This window comes from Onychostoma macrolepis, chromosome 05, assembly GCF_012432095.1.
Source record: "Onychostoma macrolepis isolate SWU-2019 chromosome 05, ASM1243209v1, whole genome shotgun sequence".
NCBI lineage: Eukaryota > Metazoa > Chordata > Actinopteri > Cypriniformes > Cyprinidae > Onychostoma > Onychostoma macrolepis.
In genome coordinates, this window is record NC_081159.1 from 4,651,152 (window position 1) to 4,663,856 (window position 12,705).

Below are 12,705 nucleotides of genomic sequence, written 5' to 3' on the forward strand. Positions count from 1 at the left end.
CCTGTGCTTTTTTTTTAATCGATAAAGGAAATATGAGGCATAAGGAAAAGGACGCGCCATAAAGATCTGGAAATGGATATGAATTTAATTTTATTCATAGTTTATTCTAAAAATGGATGTCGTGAGAAGGATCTAAACAATACTGGCAACAATAAACAAACACAAAATTAATGAGATAGGAAAAACAAACATTCAGGGTTCCCACTCTTTTTCAGTGATCATTTTCCAAGACTTTAAGGACTTTTCCAGGACATTTTTAATTTAATTATAAGGGGAATAAAACACAAGGATGATTCCCTAAAGTAATATATTCCTCTCTTGTAAAGTCTTTAAAAACATAGTTTATGGCCATGACTTAATTATAAAATCAGCTCTTTAATATGATCTCTTAATAATACATTACAACAAATGAGTTTCGGAACCAATTTCAGTACTATAGCCAAAAAAGTATTTAATTATTTTATTTACCTATTTTGAAATAATAATACATTAAATCAGTTAATCGTTAATGCTAATAATAATATTAAAGAAAAAATATTTTAAAAATATTATTTTCAACCAAGTGTTGCTTTAAAAGGGTCAAGTAAAAATTCCTCTGATTGGCCAATGCATATCACTGTTCACATATCAAGCGTTCGAAAGCAGCCACCTATCACCGAGTACTGAATTGAGTCTGTACTACTACCAGCGCTGCAGAAAGGCCGGTATTGTTACATTTTTTAAATTTCAGTATTGAAATGGTACAGAAGTACTAATATCCTACTTTTGACAAAAATCTAAATTATTAGTTAACAAGTAGCTGAATTACTGAAATCCTTCTCTTAAAGTTGACCACTGGACAGAAGGCCGGGAAACACACCAATGTTCAAACTGTCAGACGTCCGTAGTGATGCACCGATCTTGATTTTTCATGGCCAATTCCGATATTTTTTATGGCCAATTCCAATTTTTTTACAAGCAAATTGGCCGATTCCGACTGATTGATTGATTTTTATTTATTTATTTTAAATAAGAGGCAGAATGAAAATATGAGTACAACAAGATGTTTTTTGCTCTATTACAGGCCAAACTCTCTGTAGCCATTTAAATTTAGAGGCAATAACTGCATTTTAATCACAATCCAAAGAAGGATTCTACATGAACAGTTTATGATTGACATTAAATTAAATTAGATGTAATTTCTAAATCTGAAGCGAAAACAGAATGCTCTGTCCAAATCTTTGAAATTATGCTACATATAACATATCTGCATGAAACAAAAACAGCAGACGGGCTGAATGAGAATGCAGATTCACTCTCTGACAGCAGTAAAATGGCATTTCTTTGGTTACTGATGTAAACAAAGCAGCGCTGCACCTAGGAATACTACTTTAGTATGCATAATACACTGGCAAGATGAAAAGAAAATGGCATCTAAACATTCATATAAACCCCCCAGCCCCAATTCATTCTACAGGATTTTCTTCCAATATTTCAAGTGTCATGAACAGTGAGCTTGCTCTGCCAGTATTTTCGGTAACACTTTATTTTACGGTGTGCATGTTACATATGATACATGCACTTACCATAGTAATAACAATAAATTATGCATAATTACATGCAACTAACCCTAATCCAAACCCTCATCCTAACCTTAATAATTTAGTAAGTACACGTAGTTAATTAATATTACTCAGTACTTAAAGGTATAAATGCACTGTAACAAGGACACCTTAAAATAAAGCATAACCTCTTTGTTTCTCCTCTTTGTGTTCTTCTTCAGCATCTCTTGTCTTTGTTAACAGCCCATTTACAGACTTTGTAATATTTCCACACAAATTGCATTTTGAAAAATGGTTGTAATACAGTTTGTGTGCAAGTCTGGAACAGAGATCGGCCGAAATAAAATAAAAGAGGCGATTACTGATCGCGCGTTTGGATTAACAACTGGCCAGTTCCGATTTCTGGACAAATACTAAAATTTATTGTTTCAGGCCAGTGGTGAACTGTTTGTTCTCGGCTAAAGGAAAACACAATTACATTTTTTTAAATAATCATCTTTCAGGACAACAAGATTGTCCAGAACATTTTCCATTTTCCATGTGTTTTCCAGGATTGGAAAATTAGTCATCAATTTTCCAGGTTTTCAAGGATGTGTGGGAACCTTGAAACAAAGTGATAGAATTTTTCCGCAATCATTTAAGATAATCACACCCCAGGAGCTCGTTGGCGAGCCATTTGCCCTGTGCTACGCTTTGATTATCAAAACAGCTTAAAGATAAACAAGACAGCCAATTTCTGTTAACAATAAATATTAAGGTCTCATTTGTTAACATTAGGACAATATATTTTTTACAACATTTCTTAACCTGTGTTAATTATATTACAATTACAACTGATCATTTTTTGTTTATGTTAGTTCACAGTGCATTAACCAAATGTACGTATGAGTGCTGAAATTAACATTAAGATTAATAAATGCTGTAGAAGCAATGTTTATTGTTAGTTCATGTCAACCAAAGTAGTTGATTTTAGCAAAGGAAACCTTAGGTAAAGTCACACGTTCCTTTCCACTTTTGAGACTGATATCAGTGATGAGTCACATCTGTGGGTCCGTCCAGATAAATGCGAGCATGAGTTTGCAGATGCGTGTGTGTGTGTAAGTGTATGTGTGTGTCAGGGTGCTCACATCTGCGGGCCGACTCCTGGCTCAGCTCCAGTCTATATATGGACAGTCGATTAGGTCCTCCACAGAGGTTACTCTTCTCCCCTTTACACTCCATATTACATTCACTCTCTGACACGTTGGGTGCCTGGATCTTATGGCCACAGTAGCACTCGGCTCCAAACTCTAGACCCGCATAGAGATAACCCCTAATAACACAGAACAGAGAGAAAACATCATTATTCATTCAGTTCGTTGCAATGTCAGGGCAGTAGACTTCCAGTTAGTGTTCGACATGCTGAGCTATGAAGAAATGTGATATGAAGCCCTGCTCGTTATCCTGTACCCAACGTGTGATTCATGAAACATTTGTATGCCACCAATCCCATCGTACGAATGATTATACGTTGATCAAATGTGGCGGCTGAAAACAATTGCAATTGTAACACCCCAGTTTAGAAGCCTAGAGTTTACGACATAGAGAAACTTAACTTGGCCAAAAAGAGGATGTAATCTTGTGAAAGACAAAAATACCCGTTAAACTTGCAAATTCAATAAAAGGCCATAGCTATAAAGCTATATAATTAGATATTAAACTTTAAAATAAAACACAAGTTAGGCTACAGTTGCACTCATTATAAACAGCATGCAAACTTAAAATAAAAATAAATTTATTTAAAGCGAAACTAAAATGGCACTGAGCTCACAAGCCTCTCATTCGACAAATGTTTTCATTTTGCCATGTAACATTTGGTTGCTAAACTATTATTCTTTATATAAACAAGGCTTTGTACTTTACTCGTTCACAATATTTTGGGTAGTTCTATTTATTTTATTCCTCTTATATACTTAATTTCTGTTTTTCTCCATTCACAGAAGCGTTTCTAGACATTCTAATCTTACTAGTTAAGGATCGACTAATGAGCTCTGGTTGTCAACCAGGCAAATTATCTAAATTAACAAAATGCTGTCATTATACAATTCGTGCTGCACGCAAGCTCAGGGTAGCTCAAAAACGAACACAAGCTGAGACCTGATGTGAGATTTAATATAGCCACCGCTCATGTCCATATTGATCAATTCCAAGTTTTGCGTAGAAACGACTGAACGCCCACTTCTCTGTCGTATGTGCGTTACGTAAATTAGACCCAAACAGTTTCAGTCTAATACGATAACATTAACTAGCATTTTCAGGAAAAAAATTCTCTCCAGGTCAAAATGACCAGAAACAATATGGGGTGGGGGGCAAAGAAAGAAACAAACAAACAAACATATGGCCAGATTAATTGTTCACAACAAGATTTATAGCATCCATTTTGCAAACAGATAAAGTGAATTTTCATACCCACTTTAAACACACTAAGAGAAATGCACTTATTCCACAATACACTCCATAAAAACAGACAGCACAATACATGCTTTATACAATGACAAAGAACAAATAAGCATTAAAACAATGGGATAAATTAGTATAAGCATTTTTTTTTTACAAAAATGATTATTTACACAAACATATGGATTACTGCATATATGTTTTTCACAGTTTCATGACATAGCCTAGTAGTTAAGCATCTTGGGTGGTAACTGAAAGGTTCAACAAGGGATGTTTCATGAACCGTCACATTTGTGCTCTTGAGAAAGTCACTTAATAACCGGTTGTTCGAGGAGGAGTGTAATAATTGTACTACAGTTTCTTTTACACCGAAGGCTTGTGAGATGCACATGGGCGTGCATGTAGATAAAGATCTTGTAACGAACAGAAAGTCTGTGGTTAACGTTCTGACACTTGACCAGCAATGTTCCTTTCCTCAAATTCAGAACTGGATGCAAGTTACACTGTTTTGCTGTTTAGTTTCAGCTGATGCACTAGGTGAAAAGTTTAGTTTCAAAGCACTCTTGCACTCTCAGAAATAAAGGTACAAAAGCTGTCACTGGGGTGGTACCTTTTCAAAGGGTACATGTTTGTACCTAAAGGGTCCATTTTGAAACCTTAAAGGTACGTATTAGTACTTAAAGTGTACATATTTGAACCTAATAGGTACAAAAGTGTACCTTTTGAAAAGGTACCGCCCCAGTGACAGCTTTTGTACCTTTATTTCTGAGAGTGGAAAAAAGGTTTTGCCAGGCCTTTAACATGCAAATGTGAATTTCACTGAGCCTTGGAGGTTTTGCTGTTAAATCTAAAACATCTGCCTGGACTGTAGAGAGTTACTGCACACTCCAGTCCTCAAACCCCCTCCCCCACACCACAGTTGTTGTCAGATTTACAAAACATGGTTCCAAAGAATGGCTGTCCATAATACAGAGCTGTCCTTTGAGGTCAATTTTACATGCATGATTTTTATCAAAGGAGGACAGGAAAAGGATGTCCTTCTTCAGTTTCTGGCTCATCCCTATGCAGGCTGCGTCTCCTAAGGTTGGCAGGATTCTTGAACGCTGCGAGTGGGAGCACAGCGCTGAGAACAAACGTGAGTTGTTTTATTTGACTCTCTCCTTCAAATCGCAGAGTTAAAAATCTGTAACGCACACTACTCCCTTTAAAGCAGTCCTGATGCCAGAATCCCACAACCTCTTTTCCTCCCTCTCTCTTTCTGTGACTTTTCCAGAACACAGATTGTTGTTAAGAATTGACAAGCAGCACACAGGGATGAGGAACAAAATTAAGAGGAAATAAACAAGAATGCTAACAGGAATGAAAGTGAAATGCAACATTAATAGGTCACTCAAACATGAAACCCTAATGTTGTCCCAAAACTGTGTGTCTTTTTTTAACTGTGGAAATACAAGTTGGTTGCTATTTTCATGAAATAATAATGAATGGTGATGTAACAATGATGTAAAAGCAGAATAAATGATCATTAAAGTAAACCAGAGTTCTGCAGGATTTTTTAAGACCTGCACAAAAAAATCTATACCATATGAGTGGGGTAGGGAAATGTCAGATATTAATCTGTTAAATGAATGTAAAAAGCATGATTTACAGTTCGGGTACAGGTTTTCACAAAAACAAAAAGTTTGATATAATGATTAAAAGGGGTCATATGATGCCACTTCATGTTTTCCTTTGTCTTTTGGAGTGTTACAAGCTGTTTGTGTATATATAAGATCTGTAAAGTTGCAAAGATTAAAGTCTCAAACCCAAAGAGATATTCTTTATAAAAGTTAAGACTCTGCCATGCCTTCCTAAAACGGCTCGTTCAAACACGCCCCCACATGTCTAAGTCACGGTGTGGGAAGATTTGCATAACACCGCCCAAACGTATACACAACGAAAGGCGGCATAACTTTTATTCTCGCTGTATTATTGTTGTTGCCGCCGTCGCCATGTCCTAGAGACGCTGCGTTTCATTGTGAAAGCGAAAGTACTTTGTTTGGGCTTCCAAATGAGTACACAACTAAAAATCAGTGGTTAAGTTATATTTACAACACTGTTCCAGAACAGTACAACGCAAATATTCGAGTGTGTGCAGCACATTTTACGGAGGACTGTTTCTTGAACCTGGGATGTGAACACTATGAATGGCTGTGAACACTATAAAGTTGGGCAATCCCACGTCGCAAGGACAGTCTGGTGCTTCTGACTCACAGCCTGTAAGTATGTTTCGATATTTAAAGAATGTGCTACTGACTATTCAAACGCGAGTTTTGAGCAGTGTAGAGTAGTGCTTGTTTGGTGTTTCTACGATCACAAATGCAGGCATGGTGTTATGTTTGCGCGGTGCAACGCGTAAAAAGACCGTATGAGTCATTATAATCAGTAATTATGTCCTCACTGAATGCAATAAATACCTAGTTTATAGTGGGCTTTATTGTTTTAGTCTCGTCGTGCCGGGACACGGCATCACAATACGGTAAGGGGCGTAACATTTCAGTCACACGCTTGAGGTATTCGGCCAATCACAATGCACTGGATAGCTGGCCAATCAGAGCACACCTCGCTTGTCAGAACGATGAGATTTGTAAAAATCGTCGTGTTTCAGAAAGGCGGAGCATAGAGGAGCAACAATAATGTACAGTATATAATGTGCAGTATGTGGAAAATAATGTTGTTTTTTTTACCTTGAACCGCGTAAACACATTGCATTACACCAAATACACAAAATAATGTTCTTTTTAGCAACATCATATGACCCCTTTAACTTCACTTTTCAAACAGTTTCAAAAGTAACAATTATTATATCAATTTAAACAATTACTACCAATCAGTTATTATCTTAAATAACAAATTTATTTTACTGTTTTAATTGTGGGTGAGTTAATGTTTTTAATTTCTGGATGAACTATCCCTTTTAGTTTTAGTTTTTTTTTTTACATTTGTGAACAACACACATCCTGAAAACAAAAGTTCATGTTAAAGCACAAATCTTTGTGACATGAAACATCAGAGGACTATCAGAGCAAACAGTATATCTGATAAGCCTCCCCTCTCAGTTAATCAAGGGTCAAGGGAATTAGATTAAAGAGTGTTAAATTACTCATGTTTGTCAGTTAAGGTTCATTAACTCCAGGGTGAAAGCAGTAACATGTTTATGATGACTGCATTTGTATGTATGTGTATCTGTACATGATAACATGAGCGTTTGTGTGGATATGAAACTCAGATTTTTACCAACATTGTGGGGATGAAATGTCACCTTAAAAGGATAGCAAAACTTTTATTTTTTATTTATTTTGTATTATCTGCTAATTGCCACAAATAAAGTTTTATTAAACTTGTGGTTTGTGGTTAGGGCATCATTAGCAGAGCATATAAACAATACAAGTCAAAAGAAAGTCCTTATCATGATACAAACGTGTGTGTTCTTGAACACGGGGATAAAAAGTTTCAATTGACTTACCTCTCAGCGCAGTTGTCCTGGCAACGGAAGACAGTCATTTTTTTGTAGTCAAAAAAGGAAACCCCTCTAAGAGCCCGTTTCTGTGTGTCATCAACATAACAGCCGATGTACTTTGCTAAAAAGAGAAAAAAATTAAAAACATCACTGATAATTCCAGTAACAACAATTTGAGAAAAAGAAATTAAAGTACTGAATTAATATCTCTTTTTGATTTGATATCTCTTGACAAATATTTCAAGTTGAATAACATTCAAGGTTGTAAAGCACGTTTTAAATGTTGAAACACAGCACCATCTAGTGGCCAAACTGTAAATTCACAACCAGATATTTATGACTTTGCCCTGGATGGGGAGTTTAAATTTATTTGTTCAATTCAAATAATCACATTTTAAAGACGCAAAGAATCAGATTAAGGCATTTTAAACATTCTGAAAGCATAATTCATTAATATAGATTTAAATATTATACATGTTAAATATTGTGATGTGAATAAGTAGAAGTATAATACTTAAGAGTCTGTAATTTTATATATATTAAGCTAGAATTTGTGTTTATTTTAATATTTATTCAGGTGCAATGCTTTTCCCCATCGATTTCCATTGTAACTGCATTATGCAAACGCAATTTTGAGTTAATGAAATGTGATAATCAACATTCTTTTGTAAAGAGCTTAATTTGTATATAACCTGGAACATTCAACTGAATTACAACAATATACATATATACACATATATATACACATATATATATACACATATACACACATATACATACATATATAAAAAGCCTGTGACATAAGACATTCTAAACCATCTACTGTTTGGATACGGTCACATTGTTCTGAGCATTTTGTTCTCGAAAACATTCACAGTCTGATGCGCAGATACATCATCTGCTTCATCAATCTCATCGTTTGTGACATACATACACAAAAATGACCCAAAATGCCCTATTGCATGACATCCGTTCTTCCTCTGTAATCTCATCGCATCCCATTAGGATTTCATGTATTTTCTAATAGCTGAGATGTCTGGTTCTGTCACATACACACACTAACCAGTACAACATTACAGTAATTGCAATTGTCTAAAAAGCAGCGAGTAGGATCACGAGCCGTGAGTTAATCGTATTCCAGGCACAGAGGGCAAGCTTGGTAATCTGCTTTATCTACAAGTCAAGCTCTATTCACTCATCACTGGATTGCCATTCTGTGAAGCAGCTAAGTGCACGGATGAAACTCTCACTAGCAGCACGACTACAGAGATAATGATGCTCTGCTGTACTCACATGATGAGGTCTCTGCATGAACCGTTTGCTCTGGACATATGAAATATAATGAAGAGGGGAACAGGGATGAATTATAATTGCTTCACATAACATTTAAATAAATCTCAATATCACAAAATTACATACAATTATGGAAGTAATTTTAAGAAAAAATAATTATAAAATTTGCTTCTATAGCCCTATTCGGATGGTAATTGTTTCTCGTTTTGGATGTCTGTAAAAATAAAGTTACATGGCACCTCAGTGATAAAACTCATGGATTCACATGGTGATTTATTCACAGTGGAGAAATGAATTCTGTGATCCTACGAACCGGGAACCCGCTGCTCATGTGGCCAGTCACATGATTGTCTGCTGTAAATAAAATGCCATATTCTTGTAATAAGAATGCATTCATATTTAATAATATCCTATTTATTTTTAAAAACAGGAAAATTGATACGATATACAACCCAAATTCCGGAAATGTTGGGACATTTTTTTACATTTGAATAAAATGAAAACTAAAAGACTTTCAAATCACATGAGCCAATATTTTATTCACAAAAAACATAGATAACATAACAAATGTTTAAACTGAGACATTTTTAAATTTTATGCACAAAATGAGTTCATTTCAAATTTGATGCCTGCTACAGGTCTCAAAAAAGTTGGGACGGGGGCCTTTTTTACCATGGTGTAGCATCTCCTCTTCTTTTCAAAACAGTTGGAAGACATCTGGGCATCAAGGTTATGAGTTTCTGGAGTTTTGGTGTTGGAATTTGGTCCCATTATTGCCTGATATAGGTTTCCAGCTGCTGAAGAGTTTGTGGTCGTCTTTGATGTATTTTTTGTTTAATGATGAGCCAAATGTTTTCTATAGGTGAAAGATCTGGACTGCAGGCAGGCCAATTCAGCACCCGGACTCTTCTACTACGAAGCCATGCTGCTGTCATAGCTGCAGTATGTGGTTTTGCATTGTCCTGCTGAAATACACGTCGTCTGGAGGGGAGCATATGTTGCTCTAAAACCTTTATATACCTTTCAGCATTTATAGTGCCTTCCAAAACATGCAAGCTGCCCATACCGTATGCACTTATGTACCCCTGTCCACCTTATTTTCCCCCTTAGAGTGGGCACGACCATTTGTAAATTTAATGTGTCTGGATTCCGGTGTCATCCGTTTCCAGCTATTTTTAGCTGTACAAAAGATACAAGCCTTAAAGATAGAGATCTACTGAAAATTAGAAAAATGTTGGGCATGACCGAAAGTTTATGTGGGGTGTAAATATACTCATCTAATTTGCATATTAAGATGTGATCAGGGGCGGCCATCTTGAATTTCATAATATTCAGGAAATAGTAGATATTGAACTTATTTGCATGTTGTTGTTTTTTCTTTTTAACCTCATTCCAAATGATCAGAAGAGAGGAAACCAATAAAACAGGAGAAAGTACAAAATTACTACTATATTACTTTACTATATAGTATTAAAACGCATGTGAATAGTAGCCTACTTTTTGATCAGTTCATCAGTAATATTCAGGAAATAATAGATATTGTCTTGCCACCCCCATCCCTGTTGGGCAAAGGGTCGAAATGATCACTTGTTTGTGCCTCGTGAACACTCTCGCCTTGCACGGCGGCACCATTGCGCTGCAAAGATGTACCGGGAGAAGCGCAATTATTAGACGACCGATCATCATTTGCAAATGGCAAATATTCCCCTTCAGAGTCAGAATCGGCGAATAACATTTGCAAAACATCCTCACGCTACGTGACTTTGACGCTTAGAGGGTTAATTATGAACACACTGGTTTGCAGTGCAAGCAGTTTAACCGTTTACTGCACTTTGTTATTCTTCTCGTTATTTCTCTACTGCGGCTTATGAACCGGAAAACAGTTTACTTCCGCGTTGAAGAATAAGGTGGATACCATCAGAGATGCTGGCATTTGACCTGAACGCTGATAACATGCTGGAAGGTCTCACTCCTCTTTAGCCCGGAGGACACGGCGTCCGGGATTTCAAACAAGGTGGTCAAATTTGGACTCGTCTGACCATAGAACACTTTTCCACTTTGAAACTTTTCCTCTTTGTAAATGAGCCTTGGCCCACAAGACACGACGACGCTTCTGGACCATGTTCACATATGGCTTCCTTTTTGCATGATAGAGCTTTAGTTGGCATCTGCAGTTGGCACGGCGGATTGTGTTTACCGACAGCGGTTTCTGGAAGTATTCCTGGGCCCATTTAGTAATGTCAATGACAGAATCATGCCGATGAGTGATGCAGTGTCGTCTGAGGGCCCGAAGACCACGGCATCCAACAAAGGTCTTCGGCCTTGTCCCTTACGCACAGAGATTTATCCAGTTTCTCTGAATCTTTTGAGGATGTTATGCACTGTAGATGATGAGATTTGCAAAGCCTTTGCAATTTGAAGTTGAGGAACGTCAATCTCCACAATCTTTTTACGCACTTTCACAGATTGAGAGCCTTTTCCCATCTTTACTTCTGAGAGACTCTGCCTCTCTAAAACATCCCTTTTATGTTAAAGACCTGATGTCAATTAACTTTATTAGTTGCTAGATGTTCTCCCAGCTGAATCTTTTCAAAATTTCTTGCTTTTTCAGCCCTTTGTTGTCCCGTGCAAAATTTTTGAGACCTGTAGCAGGCATCAAATTTGAAATGAGCTCATTTAGTGAATAAAAGTGTAAAATTTCTCAGTTTAAACATTTGTTATCTATGATCTATTGTGAATAAAATATTGGCTCATGTGATTTGAAAGTCTTTTAGTTTTCATTTTATTAAAATTTTAAAAACGTCCCAACATTTCCGGAATTCGGGTTGTAGTTGAATGGTTTTCTGTCTTGCATTTTATCTCTCAAAATGTTGGATGCCATTAAAGAGTTGGAGATTCACAGAAATAAGTTAATACAACCTCTTATTTAATATAAGGTAAACATAAAACTGCTTGGTTTATATTTTTATGTATGTAATTATAGTCCTATATAATACATATTTTAAAATTGTATTTTATACCTGCTGCTTCAATAATAACTACAAATTTCAAATGTTTACGTGCTTTTCTTCTCTTTTTTGTTCTTAACAGCTCCCACTTGATGTGGTGGAGCAGCTGTGAAATATTGTCCTTGCAAATACTTTATAGCATTTCATTTTTTTTAAATAATAAATATGCATGCAAATTACAGCATGCATATTTACAGTGAACAGCAACAGTTACCGTACTGTGTTCAGCAGTGCTCGAAAGTATTTAAACATTGAATTTCACATTGATTTCTTCTTATAAACTCAGAGATGTGGATTCGGATGACAGTTAAATTACCACACAACTTTGGTGTTTGCCAAAATGAGAAAAGCTGAGCAAGGGAGAAAAACAGGAGGACTCTGGACGGCAAACAAATCACGACTAACCCCTGTAAATGTTCAAAACCACTTACATCCCCATGAGAAACAATTACCGTCCAAATCGGGCTTCTATTTAATTTTTTTCCTGTTATTTTGTGTCTGATATTTGTCCATTATAATAATAATAATAATAATAATAATATTTAATAATTTTGTCTATAAGAGTGTCAGAGCCTCAGAGTGTCTATTATTAAAGTGTTTGGTAACACTGAAATCCTTTATGTATAATGCATTATAAAGGGTTATTAAAGGATATGATGCATTAGAATTACTCATAATGTGCACTGTAATACATTATATCTTGTCATAAATTATTATAACTGAATATAAAATGCATTGCGTAACAATGAATTGATAGGTCTTATAATGTACAATTATTCATGAGATTGTACAATGCATTATAAGGTGCATTTCAAGGCATAATTAATGCCAGGGCTAGTTACACAAAATATTTTCTGGTATAAAATGGTTCTGAGCTCTAGCCCCAGCCTCCCCTAAAATAACAACAACAATAATAACTTATTATTAT

General features: G+C 35.9%; 1 protein-coding gene across 5 annotated transcripts in view; it reads right to left on the reverse strand.

Annotated features, from left to right (window-relative positions):
* The window catches only part of wscd2 (WSC domain containing 2), a 67,094-nt gene that overhangs the window by 10,716 nt on the left and 43,673 nt on the right, over positions 1–12,705 (reverse strand). For all 5 annotated transcript variants that reach the window (XM_058774902.1, XM_058774899.1, XM_058774900.1 and 2 more), the window contains 2 exons: positions 7,483–7,597; positions 2,669–2,853 (listed from right to left, as the gene is read on the reverse strand). In XM_058774902.1, the coding sequence (XP_058630885.1) occupies positions 2,669–2,853; positions 7,483–7,597 (300 nt within the window). The remainder of the gene's footprint in view (positions 1–2,668; positions 2,854–7,482; positions 7,598–12,705) is intronic.